Source organism: Seriola dumerili, unplaced genomic scaffold, assembly GCF_002260705.1.
Source record: "Seriola dumerili isolate Sdu_G_001 unplaced genomic scaffold, Sdu_1.0 BDQW01000052.1, whole genome shotgun sequence".
In the NCBI taxonomy this organism is placed as follows: Eukaryota; Metazoa; Chordata; class Actinopteri; order Carangiformes; family Carangidae; genus Seriola; species Seriola dumerili.
The window spans coordinates 19,105,443-19,132,356 of record NW_019174307.1 but is presented as its reverse complement, the minus strand read 5'-3'; the positions used below and the strand labels follow the sequence as shown (position 1 = coordinate 19,132,356).

General features: G+C 41.0%; 1 protein-coding gene across 1 annotated transcript in view; it reads left to right on the top strand.

The window, feature by feature from the left end:
* Positions 1–26,914, top strand: part of sema5b (semaphorin 5B) — a 139,177-nt gene that overhangs the window by 48,024 nt on the left and 64,239 nt on the right. Inside the window, exons 3-4 of the mRNA XM_022740840.1 lie at positions 8,996–9,095; positions 9,653–9,698. Of these exons, the coding sequence (XP_022596561.1) occupies positions 8,996–9,095; positions 9,653–9,698 (146 nt within the window). The remainder of the gene's footprint in view (positions 1–8,995; positions 9,096–9,652; positions 9,699–26,914) is intronic.

Here is a 26,914-nt window from a genome sequence, read left to right as displayed (position 1 = left end):
AAGATATTGGTATTTTCTAGCTTTGACTTTGCTTCATCCAGTCTTGGTCCAACAGTGATTCAGATCAGTTGGGGTGACACTCTGTCCACATGCTGGTTGTGTGAGAAAAAGCAGAATGCTTAAAAACTGTTAGATGGAAGGAGATAGAAGGGTTACGATTTATGTCTGAGACGAATGTCTCAGCCACTGTCCTCATCCCTCTCCTCATCCCTCTGGCAGCCACGGGCTAATGCATTAATCCAGCTGCCTGCCGATTGCAAAGGGAGGGAAAAAACGCAATAATCGTTCATCAAGACCAGCTTGGGGCCCGCAAGTCAACCCAGAGGGAGGGGGCTTTCATTTTCATCCTGGCTTTATTGTTACAGTTATAAGATGAAGAAATGAGCAGCGCATATAAAACCACTTGTAGACAGAAGGATAAATGTCACTCAGTGAAAGACCCCTCACTGTCAGAGGCCTTTCTAAGGGCGTAAACAAGATCAGGCTTCATGAGCTCTCCTGCATGCTACTGAATCAAATTCAGCCGTGTGTCACAGTAGCTGGGAGCGACACAGGCACAGCAGGGGCGCCTTAACATTACTGTAGGCTCCAGGACTATGGACATTTTTGGAGCCCCCACCACCCCGCCCCTAGATGCAAATAATCGGGTTGGGTTCGGACTTGGATGGAATAATTCACCAAATCGATCCATAGAGCTGCAAAGGAATGTTATTCCACAAAATACAGAGTGCGTTCTGACAGTAATACTACTGTCAGGACTCCACGGCGATGCCCAAGTTGCTCCAAGCAGCAGGTTCAGCACCTTGGAGAGCGCTGTGGCGAACAATCCTGACAAGTACAGGCCCGGCGCCAGAACGAATTTGCAACAACCTCAGAAAAGTTAGATAACAACAAGATAAGAGGAGTCTCAAAAATCATGTGTTTATGGACAATGCTAAATTGTGATTTAATTTAAACTGTACTTGTCTAGATTAGTTAGATTGAGGTGCTATGCTAAGATGCTAAGAATGCATTATGAGCAGTTTATAATTGTTAGGATCATGACAGGAAATAATTATTAAAGGAATGTAGAACAAGGCAAACTTCAAGGACAAACAATGGATATAAATGAAAATGCCTTATAACACATCAATACATGATTGGATAAGTAAACCTGGTTAGACAATGTTAAACCTGAGGGCTGCTATTCTCATCTTCAAAATCTAACAAAGTACAAACAATCTGGATGAATGAAATGTCTTCACAGCAACTAATTCCAGTACCACCTGTTTATTTTACACACAGATCAAGGACTATTTTATTTACTTTTTTTTTTTTCTGGAAAAAGCCTGCGTGCACAGAAAGCCTGTTTAACATATTACATTTCTTCATGAAGGAGCGGCTCTGAGGCTTCCTCTTATTTGACGTGAGATTTGAGAGATTGATTTAAGAGAATAAGAATGTGTTGGCAGCCCTCTACAATGTAAACCAGAAATGTAAAATGATGTTATATGACTAGATTTCATTATTGAGCTACAGTTACATTCATGATTTTGCAGGTCATGATTTTAATGACCTGTTGTTGGGAAATCTTGAGACAGTTTCAGAGTGACAGCGACACAGAGCGTCCCCGTAACCATAGTAACACACAAACCTGCCTGAGAGGAGAGGGACAGACGCTGCTGTCAGAAGACCTGCTGACTCCTCAGAGCAGCAGCATGGGAATAAATTACAATATAACAGATTTGTGGATATTTTTGACTTTCCCCTCGATGGTCTGAAAAAGTTGCTGCAGCACAGTGCTGCTGATTCGCTGTGCTGCTCCGTCTCGTCTGTCTGTGCGCTGTCAGTGTCCTCTTCTTACACAGTGATGTCATCAGTTTTAAGAATTTGTTTTTCATGCTCCACCCCTGGAGTCCAGCGTAGGTGCGGTTGGGTATGTTGTGTGATGGTGACCAGCCTGTCACGGTCAAGCCAGGGGCAAAAAATATGGAAAAAAATTCATTTAAGCTCTTGTCTCGTGAGGCTTCTGGTACATCGGAGGCCCAGGGCTCAAGCCCTGGTAAACCTGTGCATTAAGGTGCCACTGGGCACAGGCAAGGTGGACTCAAATTCAGACACACAGAGACAGGCGGATGTACCGAAATACTTCAATCGAAGAATAAAATCTGGCTTGCAGGTGTACAGGTGTACAAACTAAAGTTCAGGCAGGCAGGCAGACAAGAAACAAAACTCAGGTGATCCAGACTCAAGGAGCAAAAACACAGAGAGAACTCAGGAACGGGAACAGGATAGTTCACTCAAGAAGCACAGGGGAAACATATCAATCATAAGGGCAGGAAAATACATAAGGGCAGGAAGCAAAAGAACCTTAAATACAACAGGGAAGTGATTTCAAAATAAAACAGGAAGCAGTACGAAAATTTCAAAAGGGACGATTGTTACACCATGTTTTTATTTATTTATTTATTTTTTTACACATTTTTGAAGAGATATTCATGATGTGGGGAAAAGTTGATATTCACAAAATGCTTCGTAGTTAAAATTTTAATTGATTTATGCTCTACATTAAACTCTCTGAACTGAACGCTAACAGCTCTTGTTTTTACTATTAGTGCATAATTCTTCTGTGGGAATAATTCTCTTGTTATCCGTTTCTCCACTGCACATTCTTATTTTATGGTTCATGTCATATGCTCTGTTTTAATGGTCTTATTTTATGGGGAGAATAAGTCACCTTTAAACAGATTGCCATTTGTCTAAATGGCATCATTTTCTATTTCTGGATGTTTTCCAGAATATATTTAGCATGTAATGTAAGGGGTGGGTTTTGAGTTAGCAGACTGCACTGAGATGAGCCTCACTTTCCTTCTACTTTTATGAGCAAGAGTCCTATCTGTGTTTTTTCCACAACAGTTCTTCTGTTGTATAATCTCCCCACTCCCCTCTGATTTCACCTCTTGCTATGTCTTCGTCTGCCTGCCAATTGCAGAGGGGAAAAAAAGAACGCAATAATTGTTCAAGACCAGCTTGGGGCTCGTGAGTCAACCATGAGGGAGGGGGCTTTCATATTCATCCTGGCTTTATTCTTACAGTTATACAGGGAAGAAGTGAGCGGCGCATATAAAACCACTTGTAGACAGAAGGATGAATGTCAGTCAGTGAAAGACCCCTCACTGTCAGAGAGGCCTTACTAAGAGAGTAAACAAGCTCAGGCTTCATGAGCTCTCCTGCATGCTACTGAATCAAATTCAGACGTGTGTCACAGTTGCTGGTAGCAACACAGGCTCAGGCAGGGTGGACCCGAATGCAGACACATAGAGGCAGTACTGTAATCAAAGAAGAAGTTCAGGCAAACAAGACACAAAACTCAGGAAATCCAAACTCAGGGAGCAAAAACACATGGAAACAAGACTAGATCAAAACCTAGTAAATGGCTGGACCGCGTTATATTTGCATTTTGCCTAGTGTCAGCTGGTTTCAGCCCCTTATCTCTTTCCTTCTCTCCTACTCTCTGCTCACATATACAGCATTTTAATACAGACGAATTCCCAAAGCTGTTCTCATTTACATGTCCTTCTGTTTTTGTCGACAGACAACAGAATGAGTACGGAATAGAAACCGAAAACGCAGCCCATTAAGACTATATGTTAACCAGCAGTCATTTCCAAGCCATTTCCAAGCTGCTGCTCAGCACTGCTGAAATCTTGATTTTATAACTGTGACATCGTCTGACAAAATCACCAAACACATGAGTTAAATACAACGGCTGTGCTATGATCTTGGCTGCATTTACTTATCAAATGATCACTCAGAGAGAAAGTTAGAAGCTCATTCACACTAGCTGCTGAAGGAAAACCTGACTTCACACTCACGGAGTAATACTACTATACAGGGCAATACTCTCCTCTACAGAGACACTAAAAGTGCTTTTTGAAAAAAGTCGCAAAAGGAAATTTAGTATCACAGACAATCACAAAGGCGGGAAAACACATAAGGACAGGAAGCAAAACAGCTATAAACACAACAGGGCAGAGATTTCAAAATAAAACAGGAAGCATCACAAAAAGCCCAAGAGGGGCAGATAGTGATATTATGTTTTTTATTACAAGCTTTTGAAGAGATATTCATGATGTGGAGAAATGTTTATATGCACAAAATGCTTCTCAGTTCAAATTTCAATTGATTTATGCTCCATATTAAACTCTCTGAACTGAACGCTAACAGCTCTTGTTTTTACTGTTAGGTGCAAAAAGCCTCTGTGGGAATAATTCTCTTGTTATCTATTTCTCCACTGCGCATTCTTATTTTATGGTTCATGTCATATGCTCTGTTTTAATGGTCTTATTTTATGGGGAGAATAAGTCACCTTTAAACAGATTGCCATTTGTCTAAATGGCATCATTTTCTATTTCTGGATGTTTTCCAGAATATATTTAGCATGTAATGTAAGGGGTGGATCGTGAGTTTGATTTGATGGGTGCTGTATTTTACACCCGCAGACTGCACTGACATTAGCCTCAACTTTCTCCTACTTTTTATGAGCAAGAGTCCTATCTGTTGTTTTTGCCACAACAATTCTTCTGTTGTATAATCTCCCCACTCCTCTCTGATTTCACCTCTAGCTGCGTCTTGAATAGTAACATGATCTCACGGTGGAAGTGAGGGATAAAAACACAGGATACGCCTTCAGGCCTCCTGCGTGCTTACATGTACACTCATAACACATACAGTCTTAATCGACACATAACAATGGCTTTAATTAGTCCACTGTTGTTGTCACATTACTATGCGCACAGTATTGTTGATATTCACAAATATCAACAATGCTTCTGTTTAAGGTGCATTGTTTAGTTAGTGTTCCACTGCCTAATATTCTTGTATCCAATCATAATCCTTCCAGGTGCTGCATCCCAATTGTCAAGTTAAGAGTGTGTGCAGCTTCCCAAATTGGAAGAGATTGTTCCATCTACCCTGCTTTTTCCATCTAGTTTTTGTTTTCCTTTCTCCTTTTATTTTGGAAGGTTCAGCAATATAGTTTGATAGTTCAGTTACACAAATCCATTAAGTCCATTAGTCACTAGTCATTAATAGTTCGTCATTAGGTGAAAAAAACCCCTTTTTAAATAGGAAAAAGCAAAAAAAAGAGGGAAAAAAGCCATAGTTAATACATTAAATAAGCAACAAATACTTGCAGATATTGCAGACACACAATGACTGTAAGTAGAGCTAATGCTTTTATCACTCTCAGCTTTATCAGCTCAATATCAGTATCAGCGTTTTAACATAAATCATTTTAGCATAAAGCATTTCAACATAAAGCATTCTATAATCCTGTTTATTTATTAAGTTAATATTGAAGTTGCCTATCACATCAGTCACCAGTATACCTGCTCAAAACGTAGCATATAGCTTTAATATAATTGGCTAATATTTGAACAGTGATCTCAGTTTTGGAGCCCACCGTATATGAAGATAATCTTTTGAACACTAATTAGGTTGCTGTGCAAATTAATGTAGTCAGTGTTTAAAGAACTGATTTAGATCATTCTAATGATCTCATTTGTATGTTAGTCATTTTTTTTTTAAAACTTACATTTACAGGGACACTGCACACACACACACACACACACACACATGCTCTGTTCACACATGCAGCTGCTTTGTGCTAGTCTGTGAGCGAGCTGGATTCTTTAAGTCAACTTCAGGTCTGTTTATATAAGATTGTGAGGCTTACGCTGCGCTCCCCTCTGCTCGTCCAGCTTTGCCCTCTGCAGCCATTAATCAGAAGTGATGTACAGATGGTCCTGCTCGCCTCCTTGCACCAGCTTTGCATGGTTTCTAAACCCATCCAGCATGTCTGAGATGGTCAACCCGTAGATGCATGAACCACATTTGAGAAATGGAAACAATCTATGTGCATACATGTAATATAAATATTTATAGAGCGAATAAGAGACGGCCTCTTGTAGAATTTGTTTAGTATTAGAATTACACTGGGGTGCCCAGTGATTTATTATGTGTGCTGAGGTTATCAGTGATTTAATCGTATGTGTGTGTAAAAGTGTTTTACAGTCTGTTATTAATTTTTAAAGGTTACATTACTTCTCTGCACTGGCTGGTTGATTAAAAATCATTGTAGCACCGTGTTCATGTTTCTCTTGTAATGTTCTGAATGAGACCAGAGCTGTTGTTGATATAATTAACCATGTATCATTTTGTTGCTTCAGGCAGTGTGTGTGCGGCTCTGACTTTTTTTGTTTCCGAGCTTCGGTGCACTACATACAGAGCATATGTTACACTTCCATTCAGGACTGAACAGTTTGTTAAAAAAAGTATCTAGTTTTGAAGGTGCAAACACAATAAAAAATGTAATTATTTTTTACATGTTCCTTTTTAGGGTTTATAATGTTCATTATGCTTTTATTTTGTCACTTGGAGAAAAGTCACTGGCTTTAGAGCTCACAGTCAGTAAGGTATTACATTGGAGGTATACTTGATATTACTCAAAAATGTCCAAATCTGATCATGACATTCAAATATGTTTTCATATTTATAGCTGCATAGTTTTCTGTTTACCCTAATAATGGCAAACATCTGCAAGAAGGCTCTGGGTTCAAACCCCGCTTCGCCTAGGGCCTTTCTCTGTGGAGTCTGCATGTGCCTGGTCCTGGGCCTGTGTGGGTTCCCTCTCCACATGCAGGTTAGGTTAATTGGTGACTCTTGGTTTCCCATAGGTGTGAGTGTGAGTGGTTGTTTGTGTTTCAACCCTGGGACTGACTAGCGACCTGTCCGGTGTGTATATCGCCCAATGTCAACTGGGGGTGGCTCTAACCCAGCGAAAATAGATAGAGAATAGATAGAGAATAGAAAAAATAAATAAAATATCACCGCTCTGTTGGTCTTTTATAGCAGTCCTGCCTTTGTCTTTTTAAATACAATTATTACAAATAGTGTGTATCTAAAGGAAGATCTTATTCCTGTTGCTGCAGAGCTCCATTGTTGTCCACAAACGATTAGAAACACATCAGTGAGCCACACTGTTGCAGTGAGTGACATGTTCCTTCATTTCCATGAACACACACACACACACACACACTGTCCTGTCCACACTGTTAGAGCGCTGAATGTTTAATAATCAGAAGCTTAAAAAAGACAGAATAAATGCAGTATTGACTCCTGTTCAAGTAATGTTTGTTACCAGCTGTTTTAAATACACGCATACACACACACACACACACACAGTTTATACATATATATACATATTTATGTGTGTATTTACATACTAATGCATTGTTTTGATCTGTTTCATGGGATTTTTTAACTGTGACAGAAACATGAAACGACAGGAGTCTTATCCTTTAAATGATAATAACAATTGTATTGTAATTTGAAACATGCACTCATTATATATTAATTTTATCCTAAAAACGATGACTCCTTCAGCTCTGATCACGTCTCAACTGCAAAACCTGGAGTAAATTTCAGTCTGACAGCAGCTCGGTGAAATCCACCCCTTGCTGATCCACATCTGGAAAAAAACAGACTGTACCAGATAATTCTCATTTCACTGATGTACCCCGTCGGTGCTGGCACGCTTACTCTCAGAATGTGTGAGTTTCTGTGTGTTTCCCTTCTGCGTGTGTGTATTGTATCCGTCTTTTAAATGAAGAGCACCATACTGTAGTGTAGCTGCAGCCTTCTGTGTTTTTATCACTCATATCTCCAGTTATGTTTCCAGGTGACTGAGCCATATGGGCCCCATCACTCCTAAAAATCCTTCACTTCACATGACGGGAAGTTGTTTCACCGCTCGCTCTGACTTCTTCCAACACTTTGATGTAGTCTTGCACTCGTAGCCTTGAGCTTATACCACTACTTTACTGTTTAAAGAAATTAAGGTTTAAGGTTTTAAATGTTTGATGACGGGTTCCCTAATGAATAGAGGATCAGCAGTGAGGCCAAATGTTTCCCCTGTGATCACAGCTTTACATTTTCCTTTTTTTTTTTTTTTTTTTTTTTTTTTTTTTTTTTTTTTTATTGTTCATGTTTTCATAACCTGGTTTCAGCATAAAATGGCCTGGTAAATGGCTTTTCAAACTTGCATCTGAATTCCCAGTGACTGCTGCGATTCTGTGTACAACAGGGGAAATATGGTAATTCCTTTTATGCTGCATAAACCTCCCATGTCGTGGAATCTGTTTAAATGTCCGCCCTTTGGACACACAAAGATTTAAGAGCAAATGTTCTTTTCCTGCAGTTTTCTAGTGTGACATTTAAAGCCCCCGTCAGGTGGCCCCTCTGCTCTGTTGCTTTGAAATTTTTGATTTGCGGAAGCCAGTTTCAAACAGCGCTGAGGCTTCAGCCCCATACGCCACACAGAGCTGTGTTTGTCCGAGTGTCAGGTTGTATCAGGATTGTTGTGTCTGATGTGGCCTGGACAGTTTTATCCGTCTCTGCAGGAGAGAACATCCCATTCCCTCCCCTGTTCACTGCACTTTTTACAACTACAGCTGCAACATATCATTTTCATCATGATCCACATGTATATCCGTAATGTTTTTTTTTTTAATAATTGATGAGCTGTTTAATCAAGAAAATGTCAGAAAATAGTAAAAGAAATGTCCACCACACCAAATCCCCATAGTGCAGGGGTCCAAACAAACAGGGATTCAATGTACAAAAGGAAAAATGAGAAAATCCTCACATTACAGAAGCTGCAACCAGCAAATGTCAGTCAGTTTCAGTTGAAATGGCTTCAACTGAGTGTCATTACTGTTGATTTCAGCATCATGTGATCATTTAAAACATAAACATATGGCAACAATTGTGCATAAAATAACAAGGCCTTTGTTTGCTTTTTTGAACTTCATTGTGTTTTGTGGGTACTGTCTGTAGATGTCATTGCTTTTGAACTATGACCCAGTTTAGCTTTTTCTAACAGACCTCTTTCTTTCTTTCTCTCTTTCTTTCTTTCTTTCTTTCTCTTTCTTTCTTTCTTTCTTTCTTTCTGCAGCGCTCAGTCCATGGATGTCTACTTTCTCCCACCCTGGCGTGAGAGACTACTCCCAGCTCACCCTTGACCTGACTAGGAATGAGCTTATTGTGGGTGCCAGGTAAGAAACTGTAAATCCACTCAGCTTCTCACCCCACAGAGCACATTACTGAGAACGCGATACCCTTTCTGACTCACTCATACTCTGTGGTTTTCGGATAATGACGCTTCTTAAGTGCTCTGCTGAGACCTCATTGGACCAATTCAAGCTTTGGATTTGGCAGTGGGGATGGATTTGGAGGAAATACGTCATGCCACGATAGAGTGTGTGTGTGTGTTTGTGTGTGTGCGCGCGTGCACATATTCCCATGAGCTGACATGAGTTTAGCTTTCACCAGGTTCAACCCTCTTAAAAACACATGCACACAGAAATGTAACTAAAAGTTCATGTATTATGCAGAAACTCAGGCTGAAGTAAAACTAAAAACAATGACTTGAGGTTGAGGGACAGTCACAGTGTGGCCTGTAATCGGCTTGGCTTTAAGTTGACAGCAGCTAAAATGGCCTGTCTCTTCTCTGATACTTAATTTGCATTATTAAACACATTTTTTTCTGGATAAAGGTCAGTCAGATTGTGCACACACTCACATATCTCCCTCTCCTCTCTCCTCAATCCAGAAACTACCTGTTCAGACTGGACCTCAGTAACATGTCGCTGATACAGGTAGGCACACTGATGCTTTTATTCTCTCTTTTCTCTCTGCTGGGCATAAATGATTTTAAAGTTATTCTCTTTCCTGTAAAAACTAGGCTTTAATGAGAGATTTTTGTTGTTATTGTTTCACTAATTGTCAGATCCTATGGTAATAATCCTTTAAATGAAGTAGTAGAAATAAGATACAGTAGCTCCTTTTGAAAATCTAGTGATGAGTTCTGTTATCCAGGACATCCTCTCCCCAGTCTCACCGTGTCCGCAGGGTGCTGCTGGACTTTCTGTACTGCTGATCTGTGGTGATCGCTGCCTGCAGTGGCATCAAAGGAGAATCTCTAACATGCAGCCACTTTAGCAAAGATTTAGTCCAGTTGTTTGGTGTGTTTGCAGATATGGGAACTTTGTGGCTGTTTTCTGCATCCGATGCTTCACCTATTAAAGAATCTGTTCTGTGATTTCAAAGCCGGAGGCATGTGTGTCTGATCAGGCCACTCGTTGTCTGCCTTTGACATTTTATCTTCCATTGTCAGATATTACACTCTGCTTCACTTACATGTAATCCACCTAACTTTTGTATCTAAGGCAGCTGCCCTTGTAGCATGAAATGTAATAAGAAACATCTGCAGGTTGATCCAGTTTTATTACTATAATAATGAAGGCAATTTAGCATTTTAGCTACAACAGCTACTGTAACACTGATGCGACCCGGAGGGCTGCTTCCTTATAGTACAAAGTACTACAAATCAGCAAGGAAGTGTCTTCTTGTGCATGCATGTGTGTTTAAATAGGCTGCACATGTTTAGCATAGGAGTTCAGGTTTTGGCCGGGATCTGAATGTTTCCAGGAGGTCCATGAAAGATTGATTAGTGACAGCTTGTGTGTGTGTGTGTGTGTGTGTGTGTGTGTGTGTGTGTTCTCATCTAGTATAGAAAAGAGCCACAGATCATATTCATTCATTACAAGTGTGGTGGGCATAAACATCATATGATTAGATGTTCTGGGAGCAGATTACCAGAGAAATCTAATAGAATGAGTTACTAGAGTCTCAACCAGAAACCTCCAAAGACAGTTGGATATCATTGCTTTGATGAACTTTTAAACTGAACATGTTTTCTGACACTACAAAGACTGTTTTTTTTGTTAGTGAGGGAAACTCTGGGAGCAACAAAACAGCGGGTGAGCAGTCCTTTCCTCTTTTGACTTTTGCTTTCATCACATTTCCAGACTTTAGGGCTGAAGGTTTTGTCACAGCTGTCGTATCAGTTGGACCCTATCTTAATATCATGTCATGTTTAGATCAAGGTTTTTCTTATAGTTTGTAAGACTTAATGCAATAAATTCAGTTTATATTTCATCGTACATCCTGTGGTGTGCGTGTGTCTAATAAAAACACTTAGAAATAGTATAATATAAGTCATGATAATAGTCTTTCTAAGGAAATATTTCCTGTAGATGATTCTAAACTTATAACAGTTTTTTTTTTGATGGTGACTATTTGTTCTATGATTCTCATCAATTTGAAGTTACATGACATGTCCTTGGGGAAAACATTAGAGTACATGCAGTATGCTGTGCATCAGTTTGATGAAATGGCCAAGTTCGATGATAAATGAAAGCAATTATTTAAAATAAAAATCTTCTGCTTTGAAATCCAAGATTTCCCTGGCAACGAGAAATATATATATACGGCAGTTGCATCAGTCGAAAATTGAAATTTTTGAGGCCTCTCGTCATTTTATTTTATGTTTGCAGCAAACGCTTCCTGCTGTGATGCTCGACATGTGATGAGCGCCTCACATGTCACTAAAACATGGTCGGCATTAAAGTGACATCTCTTTGATTTTCCGTCAGTAACGGTTGAAGTCTCTGTAGGTGATGCTTTATGTCTGCTGAGGCACAATGACAATCTAACGCCTCAGTTATTCTTCTGTTTATTACAAACTTCCTCTTAACAAGAAGTAAAACACATTCCCAGCTACGGCCAAACCACTGTTGTGTTATAAAAGTTAATGATAGTGATATTTATTTGCATGACAGTTTGAATTTCCTTCAGGAGAGGAGTGTGTATGCTGAGGTAGGAATCAACATCCAGTTTCTGGGAAAGCGTTCTCAGACTTTTGGACCCCTGTAAATATTTTTTACTATCCTCCATGTTGCAGAGGATATAATTAAATGTAGGGGTGCGACGAGTGGTATATACATAGACACATGCATCTCTGTGTCCTTCGCCTGCGGGTGTAATATGTGTGTTTTTATGAAAGGCCTGTGGTATTTGGAGCGCTGTGCGGCAAAGTAGCTTCGGTATAGCCGGGAGTGTTCGCTGTGGGGCACAGAGTTGCCTTACGGTTGCATCAGGCATCACAAATGACAAGCCCCCAACTCTCTATGGGAGCGTGTAATCTGAACCAATATAACACTGTCACTGAGTGAAGAAAAAGCAGTCTTTATACAACCCTGAGTACAGCGCCGTTTCCATCCTTCAGATGACTGTAGGATATCTTCTTCTTAGTTTGCCAAAGTTTCCAACTGCTACAAGGCAGAGTTAATTACATATTCTGATTCTGTTATCATTAATGTCACTTCTTTCAGCTCTAATTCTCAGTACGGAGTATAATAACACACTATACACGCGGATTCATCTTTGATCGTGGAGAAAATCCAATGTTGCTGTTGGAGTTTTAAGGACCATAGTAGTGGTTATAGCTCATTAACTACAAATGTTGTGTACTTTAGTGATTGTGTATTTTTTCCAAAGCGTACCCCGTGTTATGAGAATGATTTTTCCACCTTCCATGCAGAACGCTGGTTTCAGAAGATGAAGCCAGTGCAATATGAAAATCATCAGGGTGGAAACTTGCTGTAATCTGTCACTGTGAACATTCAGTGAGCTTCACTTTTTTGTTTCTAAAGACTTTTGAAAACTTCTCTCTTGGTGCTGCATTTAAGGAAGCTCTGACATTTGAGATTCGTGTATTGACTGGCTGGTCGTTGGAAAGTAAAAACATGAGATGAACAGCATAGATAACGTGAATTTGGTAAATTCTTACATGAAAAAGTTTGCTGTTCAATACTTGAGTCAGAATTTTCAGTTTTTAATATTTCTCATCTGCATCTGTATTATCATGTGACAATAACTTCATGATATGACTTTGACAAGAAAATAAGAAAGACTAGATGTACTGAAATAAAGGTAGAGAGGAGGGAAATCAGTTTTTCAGATCTTTATAAAGTAACCAACTTAAGGATTTAATTTGCAGCATTGGTTACATTTTAATTTCAAGGACAACAGCCTACGTTATTTTACACAACATTTCCACACAGGATGAAAGCACATCACCAGACTCCACTTCATCTGACAAAGTCCCCCTTTCACAGCAGCCACGACTGAATGACATGATGTGTACAGCTGCCACCCGTGTGTCACTGCCGATATCAATGCACCCTTTGTTTGCATGTCCTAGTCGTCTAGTTTTGGAGGAGAGAAGTTGACTTATGAGGGTTTGTATTTGTTTTCACGCTGGTTGTGTTGCCTCTGCCCTGGAAAAAAAAGACATCTGCTGTCTTAACGTCCTTATGACACGTAGGAAGCATATAGATACGTACAGTGAGCGTTCGCACGAGTACCCACACACACGCACTCGAACATGCTACCTAAATTCTCTAAATGTCTTTCTCCCTCGAATACACACACACACACACACGCCTACACACACATCCTCAGCTTACTCTGAGCTATAGGGATAAATGAGGTAGATCCTTCTTCAGTCTGGGCAATGCGGAGGTGTCATCCGTGATGCCAAGGCTGAAATCAATGAGAACATTATACAAACTGCCCAATGAAGCGGAGAGGAGGGTCTGTACCCCCGTGCTCATTTGCCAGCAAACGAAAGCTGTCCAAAGAGACGGGGGAGGGCGGCATCTTAAAATACTCCCTTTCTTTTGTTGTATAACCGAATGGAAAACAAACCCAAATCTCCCACTTGCCAGTCCGAGCCGCTGCTACAACATCAAAGGCTCGGCTCCCGAAGGCATTTAGTTTAGATTCCTCAACCAGTGATATGTTGCTTAAATACCCAAGCCACCTGTCAAAGACGAAGGCTGTTTTCACGCTGGATTTGTTTATTTGAGTCCAAACTTGAGTTCAATTACCTGCGCTCCCTCATGGCCCTCAGGTTTCCTCATCAAAACGCAGCTCTTTATTAGCGTTGCCGGAAATGATGTCAACACCCATTCAAATGGACAAAGGAAGTATGTACAGTGTGTATGGATAAAAAAGTGGACATGTTCAGTTCATTGCAACACACATTTATTTGTTGTTTCTTTTTTATTCTTTATTCATGCTTTGAGTTCTTCAAATATAAAAGGGAAAATGTCAAAACATGATAATAAGTGGACTGCGCGCTTCGTGGTACTTCTTGTCCTCGGTTTAGCCTTGGATTTTTTGTATAGTTGGTCTGGTTCGATTTATTTCGTTCGGTTCAGTACAAAACATGACCGGTACAATCACTATCTGTAAGCTTATTTTGTGTATTTTATTTTGTCCTTCAACCAGCGTTTACCCAGGATACATATACAGATCGCGACGGAACTGACAGATGAATGTCAGAGAGTTGAGTCGCCTCGAAGCTTCAGATTTAAAAAGCAGTTTATTCGGTCACCAGTGATTCAGTTAACTTATTGCAGCTTAGGACTTTGGATAACTAGACTCCACTACGCTCCTAGGAAAAATATAGTATGGCTACACATTGCAGTACATCAATGAGGCATTCTATCTGTTGCATTTTCTCAAGAAAGTAGTACAGGTAGTCAACTAGAGTTGCACAGCTACATTCAAATGTGACATGCCCCTATTCAGCAGCTATCCAAAGCACCTTTTCAAGTTAGCAGCCTATTTAAACTGTCAAAGTTACAGAGTTCTCCCTCTGCTCCGTCATTGCTCTGCAAGGTTTCTCCAGAACCATCACTGCTGCTGCATCCACCCAATCACAACCACATCCACCTGCTATCATCAGGCCCCAATCTCTTTGTGCAGGCTCTGCAGGGATTGTACACTGCAGGGAGCGATGAGCTCTGAGCCGAAATGCTCAACATTAACTGTAATGCTATGGTGTGTAAATTGATTTTCTTATGGAAGCACTGATTGAGCTCTGAAACACTACTGCACTTTGCCTGGAACCAATCACAGACCACCTCACTAAGGTGTATTCGGGTATGGTTCAGAAATGGTATTTATACAACCAGATTTGCAGCCAAACTACTCATGTATTCAGGTTATTGGTGCTTTGAAATGCAGACACGTTTACTATGGTTATGAATGCATTTGAAACAACCCACTTATATTTAGGACTTTGCATTCATTCATTCATTTTTGGAAAGCTCTGAGTACATGAGTTGTGATGCTCTTAAAAACAACTGGAGCTACTTTTAAGGGTTTTTATCTCTTGCTTTCTACCCCCTTGTTGTACCCAGCGTGTCATTGAAATGTAGATGACAAACTCATTAACCACTTTTGAAAAGGGAACAAGGTGAAGTTCATTTTTATTGTCAGTCACCCAGCGATCAGCGTACTTTGTGCTTGACTTCTAAATTCAAAAATATGACCTCATTTAACGGCAGCATCAACTGCCACTGTGGAAGTTACCTGCAGCATCTACATTCAGGAACCAAGTCGACCTGTAGAAATGGAGACAGCCCCCGTGGGACGCAAAGCATGACTGGCTTTACCTTAAAACAAAGGTCGTCCATTGAGCGCAGGTGAAAGTCATACTGATGCTGTTTAGAAAACGACTTAGTGATTGATTGAAAAGCAAACCGAAGAGGGTGGGCCTACTCGCAGTCTAATCACAATGCTGCATTCTGCGCGATTCCCCCATGGTTGGCCTGCATTTTCCAAGTGGGCGATTATCAGGACCTGTAACCTCACACTGCTGTCACCTTCACCATCCCTCCCCCCTTTTAGTGCCCGCTTTTTCTCTCCTGTGTGAAACTATTAGAGATTGTATGTGTTAGTGTGTGTGGATTGTTTGTGTGTCATCCATTGGACTATCCATGACAGCACCAAATGAGTTGGCTCAGACCAATCCATCATGCACCTGAAGCCCAAACAACCACTGTCTGGGCGGAAGCAGAAGAGATAAAGTGCTAGATATGTTTTGCTTGCTTTGTGTGTACACATATATATATATATGTGTGTGTGTGTGTGTGTGTTTGTGTGTGTGTGTGTGTCTGTATGTTTGTGGAGACAGTCAAGTGTGTACATGCCGGCTTTGCAGTTTTCTGGTGGCAAAGGGTTTTGAAGCCAGACCATGCCAGGGGAGGGGCCAAGGTGCTGATGCCAGGTCTTTTAAGGGCTCAGCCGTTACGTTCAGGCACCTGGGAGAACACCTGCCATGGCCATTAGTGAGCAGGCAAGCATAGAGGAATAAATGCGTAGGCAATCAGTGGAGAAAGAGAGCGAGAGGGAGGGAGAAGAGACAGACAGACGAGGAGAGCTGAGGATAAAGAGGTAGGAAGGAGCTGAAGAATGAAAGACAGGAAAGATAACAGGAAAAGAAACGTAAGCAGAGACCAAGAGAACAACACTGAAATTCACACAAACAGGACCCCGGTGAAGACAAATGAGAAAGAGGAGAGGAGTGAATATGAGAGAGAGTGTGAGGGAGGTGACAAGCTTTCAATCTGCTCCAGCTCACCGTTTTCTCTCCGGGCATTTCCTCCCGTGAGCCTCTGCGTCTCTGTGGAGTCAAACAAGCAGAGAGCGTTCAAAGCCGTCAGAGACACACCTACAAACACCGCCTCCCCATTATTGTGTTTTTGTAGAGGAGAAGCGGATTTGTAAAGTAGCTGGTGGTTTTCAATGTCCGAATAGATAATAGGATTCTCTCCCAGCTGCCTGATGGAAAAAAGAGCATTTGAGAATTTCATTGAATAAAGTGTCTTCTCGTGGGGCGCCAGCACGGACTAGTGAAACTCATGAGATTTATGTTAAATTTTAGGATGACTCAGATGATCCCAATTCTTTATTTATCTGCCCAAACTAGGCGTAGTTATCTTGCATACTTACCATAAAACATTTCAACACAACATGTTATTGACAAAACTGTATGGGATAATTCTAGTTTATTATAACTTGGATCTTATTTTGGTAGTTTTGGCAGAGGATTGCATCAGATCAGTCAGAGCACTAAATTAGGTGACTGGCATCGGCTGTTTTATTCATGCATCAACATTCATCAGCTTCTTGGCTGCCGGCTGACTTTTACATCCAGTCATATTTACTTGGCTGTACTGGGTGACCTTTGTAACCTACTACTTTGATAACTCTGTTGATGCCTTTATATAGAAGCCTTATGGGAAACGTTTGTGATATTGTACATATGTTTGTCAAGCGCTCTGAGCCTTTTCTATCGAATCGAACCGTATGACAGTGTGCTATAAATGATCACTCCTTTGATGGAAGTGTCTCCGGCTCAACTGTTGGTTATGATAACATTGTAGTCACCAAATTAATTGCTGAGCTTTGGTAACATGATTAAAAAGAAGCCTGACAGGACATGAAACATAAGCTGCCAGAAGATAAGACGGGTTGTTAACAGTGACATTATTACCCATGATAACTTTCTGTTGTAAACATCCATCACAGTTTACAATCTGGTTAAATTGCTGTCCGACCATCTTTGTTGTGGAGATGTTGCCATCTTCCCAGATTTCAGCAATTAACTGGTGGGTTGAAAACTAGCAGATGATGATGGCCAAATAAGCAGAAATATCCCTTAGAGTTGTGTTTTATATTATTTTATGCTGGAATATTGACGTCAGTAAACCCACTCATTAAGAAATGAGACACACATACAGACACACACACCACAAGAACACACTGACATGAACAAATGAACCCTGAACGTTTGAGAGAAGTGTGGAGAAAAAAAAAAAAGTGTCACTGCTGTACTTGACACACAAACACATGCACCATCACCCACCCAGCTACCTCACAATGGGACCGCTCAGGCAGAGCTGATAGTCTGAGCGTCAGATGCTGCTGCATATTCTTAGAGTTTGGTGTCTCTATCCTCCACCCTCCTCCTTCTCTTTTTACTCTTCACTCGTTCTCCTTTCCTCCTGTCTTTTTTTTTTTGAGATGTAGTGCTGGTATTAGTGCTGGTGGTGGGTCTGATTGCAATCCACCCACATGCTCTGTCCTAGAAGCACCCACTGACAGAGCTCTCTCTCTCTCTCTCTCTCTCTGTTGCTGATGTGCTGGTCAGCCTGAGCTCTGCCGCAATCAGAACAGCAGGGAGAAGGTGGTGGGAGGTGTGTGTGTGTGTGTGTGTGTGTGTGTGTGTGTGTGTCTGTGTGTGGTGGGGGGATAAAGCAGAGGGGTGGGAGAGTGGTAAAAGTATAGAAAAGTGTTGGATGGGCGGGAGAGGGGAAAGGAGAGCCGAGGCAAAGGCTCTGTTTTCGTCACCTGTGTCTGTCACTGTTTATGTTTCTTTGTATTGGGATGCAGATGTGTTAAGAGCAATTCCACTGCTGTCAAGAAGAAACATAAAGAAATAAGAGTAACTTCTGATCGGCAAACTTTTCATGTTTGCGATGGGAATGAATGCTCACCTGTCTCCTTCATTGTCTCTTTCCTTCTTTTGTAGTTTGAAAGTAATAGAAAATAACACAAGCAGAGCCCTGTTTAGACGGCTCTTTCTTTCTTGTGCATGTTGCAAGGTACTAACAGGAGATAGAATATTGATTTTTCTCCCGCTAACATATTTGAACAAGACCACAGAGCTACAGAATTGTACTGAATGTCTTTGTCTTTGGCTGGATTGCCAGGTTTTTGTGAGTCATGCTAGTCAGCGTTTCTCTTGTTAGTTTGTGTCAGATGCATTTTTTTTGTCTTCACATGCTGCTGCTTGAAATTCCCTTTTTCTCTATTTCTGACTTCTTATATACACTCACAGATGTGAAGTTATCTGACAAGGGTAAGGCATAAAAGAAAGAGGGAGTGAAGAATGTAACTCCTGTGTCACCCACTCAGTCGGCACGGGGTCACAGATGTACTGACCTGACTTTTTACTGAGCTTAAGTATCAGCATTGACAGAGATGGAGGACATGGGATGGAAATAAGGAGAGGAGAAAGAATGAAAAATAGGGAGGAGGCGGACTGCAGGTAGAAATATGCAGGAGTGCAAAGAGTAATAATGTAACCTGCTCTTTCCTGACATTTTTGTAGAAATAGAGTTCATACATTTTGCACCCTGCTCGGGGAACTAAAAAGAACAGCATGTTTTGTAAATTGAAACGGAATAGGAAGTGAAGGGATTGTTATATCATAGGTTGCCTGCCAATTACTTATGTTTTTAGTATCAAACGCCCTCCCCCGCAAGCTTGAAAGGTGAATCTGAAAAGTTTGGTGCTAGCTCACAGAGGACAGCAGCTGCAATCACAGCAGTTAGCTGAACAGATCCCATCCGTCACAAAGCTTCACGGGAAAAGGAAGGGGATGTTAAAATGTAGGTTGTTCTCAAACCATGTCTGCAGCACAGTCTTCTTCTCAGGGGTCTGTTCAGAAGCTCAGGAAGTTACAAACGCTAAAACCCTAAATTTGCGGCTTTTGTTTGTTGGGAGTGTGTGTTAGTGGTTTATTTCGGTTGCATGTGACTGAGTTAACTGATAAACAACAGGCAAGATATTCTGTGAGCTAGCAAGCAATAACAGTTTGCTAGCCATTAGTTATATAAATTACCCTGATGCAGAGGCAGTTTATGATGGGTGATTGCAGGTAGAGTATGTGAACGCCCAAAGTCCTGATAGATTATATTTTCTTATCCTGTGCACACCTAAGAATCCATTATATAATAAAAAAATCCGATATCATCATCTAGGGCGATGCATACTGTGTAGTAATACTTATAAAGAGTGATTTTTATTTAAAATGTAATGCAAACTACAGTGTAAGTAAAACTGAATGAGAGGACATATTACAATAGGTCTTAAGACAGAAGTGTGAAATGAATGAAGCAGCAAACACTGATGCAAAATAAATGAAAAAGCAAACTCATACTGAACAAACGATATAGAAAGATAAAGACAAGCCTCAGAAAAATATTCAGTTATTAAGAAAAAAACAGTCTAGGAATGATGGAAATAAAGATCGGGCTAGAAACGGACTCACATTAAGCAAAGTGTGGACACGAGTCACGTGGTCAGTTAAAAGTTCACTTGTGGCAAAAAGCTTTTCAGCAACAGGAGTAAATATAAAGTGCACGCTTGCTCACGTGTGCAAGAGTGGAGAAGTAAAGGCAGGAGACGGGAGGGGGAGGAGAGAGGGCTTTGTCAGTCCATCAGATAATCCCTGCATAGATAAGACGGCAGCAACATGGAGGTGGAATGTAAACACCATATTACTGTCTGGATCTCCACATATCTGTCGCCATCCATCCACCGGCCTTAACCCGCCGCTCCACCACCTCCTCCTTCTTATTTTCTCTATCGGCTTCTCTTCCATTGCGCGTTTCATTCTCATCTACTGAAAAAAGCCTGTGACATTTTGTCCTCAGGAGAACATTATATTTGCTCCTGATGTGGAACTGCAGTTGCATTTCTATCAGGTTCCTTCTTCCATTGAATCTTTTTCTCTGTGTCCGTTCATTATGTCGTGCCAATAGTTTTTCCATTGTGCAGAACAATCAGGTTGTACATTAATATGCAGACCTTAACTCCAAGCAGTATTGTATGTGCTTATTTCAGCGCTGCAGGCAATAATGGACGTACATGCCACTGGCAAAGCGGCTCATTTTATCCAAACCGATGTCTCGTGTCACCGTAAAACCAGAAAGGAGTGGAAAACGTGCAGGAGTGCCGACCAGTGAAAACAGTTCAGCCTGACTTCTGATTTTTGTCTCTTTAAGCTCCAAAACACACACAGCCTCGCTCTGATCCCGTAGGTGTGCTGCTGTTGAGCTGCAGTGTTCCATGTGGCAGAGCACAGTCAGAGCACAGTTTCCCTCTGATTGGTTTGCCCTTTTTGGAAATGCATGGGGGGTAATGGGGTTGTGGAAAGGGACAACGGTGCTTTTTTTTTTTTTTTTTTGTGATTTTCGCATTTTCCGAAAATACAGTTCTTGGTTATTCCCCTCCAGAGCTCCCCAATTTCAACAGCCATTATCCCTGATATGAAAGGACTGAAAGTGGGCTGTTGTTCTTTTCCAGAAGTTGCTTGATGTCCAGACTTACTTGAGGTCACTTCTATTTTGCTGTGTCCTTATTTTCCGAGTTGCCGGACTTTTCTTTTTGTTTTTTTGTTAATTTTCCTGCTGAGAACATGTCAGAAGTTCTGAGACAGAAGTGGTCCCCTGTGTGCACGGGTCCTGGGATTTGTCCTTGACGTGTTGTTTGTGTTTGGGGTTGTTTGAGTTGAGCCGTGGTCTCCGGCTCCCACAGCCAGCTGATGATGAGCAGCCCCCAGGTGGCCGTCCTGCTGTGCAGCATGATGGTCTGTCTCTTCGGAGCCAAAGACATCTGAACCAGATGCAAGGCTGGGATACAGGCCGACAGTGGCACTCAAGCAAAACAGCCTGTGGTGTTTAAACTCTAATCTGTGTTTTTAACTTTAACAAAACTTTTCGCTCTTCAGAGAAGGAGAGAGTGTTTTTCTCTGTGCAGTTATCCCCTTTTGATGCTTTTTAATGTAAGTCACACTTTATCTATTTGTATATTGTCTCCTACAGTTGCTAACAGTGTGTCATGGCAGGGTGATAACTCAGTATTATTATATCAGAATTTTATTCTCATTAAGATTAATCTGCAAATTATTTTCTTTTCAGTCATTTAGTCTCTGAAATATAAAACATTGTGAAAACTGTCCATCGCTGTTTTCTTGAGTCTCAGGTGACGTCTTCAAATGTCTCGATTAAAACAAAATATTCTCATATCAGGGAAACTTTTTTTATTGCTATACAACTGAAATTATTATTATATTATTAGAATAGTTGCCAGTTAGTACAGCCAATAGATAAATTGACAAATCATTTTAGCTGTAATGGAGCCATATTGTGATGGTGATGATTGAGGTTTAGGTTTTTCACGTATAGAGCTTTGTGTGATGTAACATAATATTGCATCTCAAATATTTGCCGTTCTGTGCTAGAGTTCTGTTATTGAAGATATTTTTTTTGAAAAGAAAGAAGAATAATCTCAAAGTTGATGCAGTTATCCATCTACATCACTTAGATATGAAGCCAAAGGTGAAAGCGCCAGAAAATATCTGTTGAAATACTTTTCAGTGAAACCTGACAGTACGTACGGTAAGCAGTGTTGGGTGAAGCAGAAAGCAGATGAGACAGGATGTCACAAAACCGAAATGACAGCTACAACTGAAGGGAGCAGCTGGTTTGTCTGTTTGCTGTTGCTCGGTCCCAGCGTGCTTCATTTCCCCGTGGTGGATCACGGTCAGGAGAGCAGAGCTGACCTAAAAGGTCAATAGGTCAACTGTCAATGTTTGTTCCTTTAAACAGGAAATGCCTCGTGCAAACTCCCTCATCGACACTGGGAACGTCCCGATACACCAGCAGAAAAATAAATGTATCTGTTATTGTAGGTGTTTTTGCTGGACGCTCACGATTCCTTAGGGACGGGAGGAATCCACATGTGGTTAAGCTGGAGACACATTGACCTTTTCCCATGCAGGTGGTATTAGTATGAATAATATAGTATATATCCATGATTTCTCATCTACATTATGCATGTCGCATATAACTACAGTCCTCGGGGTGCTGAAGGGCAGAGTGGATTCATGGAGAAAGCCGAGGATCAAAGTGACAGAAAGGTCAGAGGACAGACATTAAACCGGCCGTCTCAGATATTCATACCCTTGATTCGTCCACAGTATCAAGCTCCACTCTCTTGCCCTGAGTTTGATGAGTCATAGCTGATTTCATTCACACTCTTCATTAATTTCTGTGCTGCAATTTGGCCGGAGATTTAATTATTGATGTGTTCTTTGTCAGAATGGAGGGGTATTCTGTGAGCTACAGAGCTGGGAGCAAGTGGGGGCCACTTGTCACCCTGTAATGTGCTGCAGCTTGGCCAGCTGGCTGAGAAAGAATAACTACCTATAAAGTTCCGTGTGCAATGGTACCTGTGCGTATATATATAGAGATTCGTCACTGCTTTTGTTTTTTTCACAAAGTGATTTTCGCTGGGATTTGTGTTCCCACTGTGGAAAGCTGCTGTGTTTGTTGCTGCCGGGGAAATGATTCGCTTTGGTTTTGGTTTTATTCAGCGGCTGCGGTGCAGGAGGTAGAGCAGGTTGACCACTAATCGGAAGGTCAGCGTGTGAATGTGTGAATGGCTGAATACTGGCATGTAGTGTAAAGCGCTTTGAGTGCAGTCAATATTACCATTTATCATGAAGAAATGTATACGTACTTATAAACAATATGTAAGAGCACAGATATGACTGAGTAGGTTTATGTACAAGAGCTTGACGGATGTCTCAGCCAATATTAGCTTATCACAGTTGTAATGGTTTGGCATTCATGTCGGCCAATGAATAAAAACTAATTGCATCCTAGAAATCACTGAAGGATTTGCTCTAATAGATCTTTATGAAAAATGCTTATGTAAATTGTATATGTTAATTATACTGTGTTTGTAAAAGCCCAACTAGGGACGAGAGTTGAAAAATAGCATTAGCTCTAAACTCTCTGTGCAGCACATCAGCCTCATGTTCTGCATGGGAACTATACTGTTAAACTGCATCGTCCAAGTCAAATAAAATACAATTCTGTTCAATTCAATACAGTGTGTGAACTGCTGATGTATTATTATCAAACTTTTTAAAGCTGTGAGTCTTGGTATCAGCTTCATGAATCCAGTATTGTGCTTTGGAAATGGAGACTGAAGACATAAATACGCCAAGAGCACGGCATAACCCTGACTCTAACCGCAGGGAAAGACAAAAGATATTTCTTTCTATTAAAGGATGCACCTGAACACACCGATACAGATTACAAGGCTGTAGCCAGTTGCAAGCTATCCACAGACAACACCTGCATGAAATGCACATAAAAATATATATGATTATGGTAAAAAGAAATGACATAGTGGGACCACAAGAACAAGATGATGTGGAAGAATAAAAGAAAAAGCAGAGAAAACAAAATGCACTAAATGTGCGAAATCACTGACACACCGGTCTGCAGAGCCAATCAGCTCTCTCACACTGACTGCCTCCACCCTCAGTTCTTTTTCACATTCAAAATAATCAGTGATAATTGTTCTTTTTAACGAAAAACAACCAAATGATGAGCCACCTGCGTACACTACGTGCTTTAATGCCATGTTAGTGTGCACATCCATCCGTACTACCTGCATCTTTATCTGCACCTGTGTGGGTGCATACAGCACAGTACTTTAGGTGTCTGTGGAAGAGAAGGAATAATCCACTGTGCTGGTTGGTTGGTCATGGAGAGACTGTCTGCTTTCACCTGCCATCCTCCCTAATGTGGAATTACAGTGAGTGGGAGGCAGCAGCAGGGTGAGTGGGCAACCACATACAGACTGTTAGCACATACTGAACCATACACTGTATTCAGCTCAACACTTACATCAGAGGAGAAAACAGCTTCCTGTTCCCAGCTGTGATCGCTTTAATCACTCTTGCTGTAAAATAATCACGACTGCGACTGTAAAAGAGCTACTTTACATATTAATGCTCTTTAAAAAATAATCCCTCATAGAAGCATATTTCTGTATTTCTTCCATATTTCCAATGAAAGAATTATATTTAGGATTTATTAAACATTTCATTATCTTTCTATGACTTGTTAATAGTAAAAGCAATTCTGAACAGCTCTAAAATCCTTTATAAGGAATTACAGCTTTAATTTAAGATTTTTCAGAGTTATCTTTAAGGATAGTACATCTATTTAAGAATTTTATAACAAAGCATATTTTTTTCACTTTGTTTTGCTTATTTAAAGTAGGGCTGTGTGTTGCAACTTCACTACTTTCAATAAGGAATATTTAAAAATGTCGAGTTCTGAAATATTGTTTATCATCTTTTTGATCAGGTATTTCTTGATTTAATTGATAATTGTGTTAATTATTACTGTAATACTGTTATACTCTACATTTAGTCAGAGTCCTCTCAGGGCTTATAGGATAACATTAAACTCTGACTTATTATTTGAGGAATTTGGTTTATTTGTCAAAACCATTATTTATACTAGCAATAGAAGAGTAGAAGGTGTCATACATACATCCAGGATCAGCTGACCTGTCTCATGTTTGTTGTCATCCCCCACCTGTCCACCAGGTGTCCTTAGAGTCTAATCACCCAGTCACCTGATGCCGCTCCTCTGCGCACCTGTCCCTCGTCGTCTCGTTAAGCCTCAGTCTACATTTACCGGCACTTTCTCGCTCCCATTGGCCGCGTAGTCTGTGTTGTGTCTTCACCCTGGTGGTTCTAGCTGGTCGTGTGTGTGTGTGTGTGTGTGTGTGTGTGTGTGTGTGTGTGTGTGTGTGTGTGTGTGTGTGCGTGCGTGCGTGCGTGCGTGCGTGCGTGCGTGCGTGCGTGCGTGCGTGCGTGCGTGCGTGCGTGCGTGCGTGCGTGCGTGCGTGCGTGCGTGTGTGTGTATATATATATATATATATGTATCTATCTGCTCTTGTTCAAAAACCCTGCCTGTAGGTTGCATCTGTATTTAGGCCAGCTGCCTGTCTGTAAGCATGATCATAGAGAATAAGTCCCTTTGGTTCATCTTGCTCTGCCAGCTTGCCTGTGTGTATGTTGCTCCTTCCCTGTTGCCCGTACTTGAACTTTGACAGACAGCTGTTGTTGGAAATATTACGTACCAGTACTGACACCAGTACTAGTATGCGGAACAAAAACAGCTTTTCCTACCCCTTTTATTTTCATTAAAACAAACTGTTCGTTGCATCAGCTCTTCTACACAAACTTTACCTAAAATTAGCTGAGATTTAAATTGGTAATATCTAATTAAAGAATATGTAAACAAACAAAAAATCCCCCAAAGTTTTCAAGTCAACTTCATGTTTTCACATGTGGGTGTCTGTAGCCTGGTATTTAACTCAAAGCCTAATGATGTTAAATACCCAGCTTCGTCAGGACCGTGTCGTATACCGCCTCAGTGGGAGATTGAATTTGTTGAACTGAGCTCTGTAATATGAACTAGGCTGGATGTGTAACGCATTAGGATGAGATGTTTCAATAAATGCCGCCTTTCAAGCTTGAAGTCAGGCTGAAACAGTGCGAGCTGTCATGAGCGTCTAAAGATTCATACTCATGGCTGAATGAGCGTCTGCTGGCGTCTGCACTGAGCTGTATTTGTCGACAGTGTGAACATTTAATCAGAATTTTTGAAATTGTCCGGTGTGTGTGTGTGTGTGTGTGTGTGGGTGCGTGCTGAACTGCAGACACACACACACACTCTGAAACACTCTGTCAGCCTGCTTCTCTCCAGTGTGAGGACAAAAGTGTAGGTTAGTGACCTCATGCTGCACCGACTCAGTCTGACAGAGAGGTGTGTGTGTGTGTGTGTGTGAGAGAGAGAGCGAGAGAGAGAGAGAGAGAGAGAGAGAGAATGTCACTCAAAGGAAAGGATGTGGGTGTGTCCTTCGATCAGACTCAGCTGCGAGACAAAGGGTAGTTGAAAGTCGTGTCTCATTTGTTCATGGTTTTGTATGTGGCTTTGGAAACCTGTGTGTTAAACGCAGTGAATAACGACCCATGGGTTTATGTGTTTAATCACTCATTTACTCATTTAATAAGAGAGAGAGAGCGTCACGTCAGTCCACAGGATCGGGTTCAGGGCCAGTGCAGGCCTTTTTTTATTCTGTTTTTATTCTTATTTTTTTACATTTTTCGATCTGTATCAACTCTTGGAAGACTATATGTTTACAGTCCTGTATGGCTTGTGTCCCATTGCGCCCCATTAAAACAGTGTGTTGACAGTGTGTGAAAGGCGAATGAACACATACTGTAGCTCACAAAGTAAATAAACAGCAGTCAGCAGTTTAAAAAAAAAAAAAAAAAAAAATCAAATCACTGAGAGGAATTCAAACAGGGGTGTGATGTGATGGCTCATGTACGGTTCAGTGGCATTTGGCACGTTTGCTGTTGTAGTTTAAAACTGCATTTCAGTGTTTTGTTCGTGGTTGATGAAATCCCGTCTGCCACAACAGATCCACGCTGATGCTCGGTATTGAA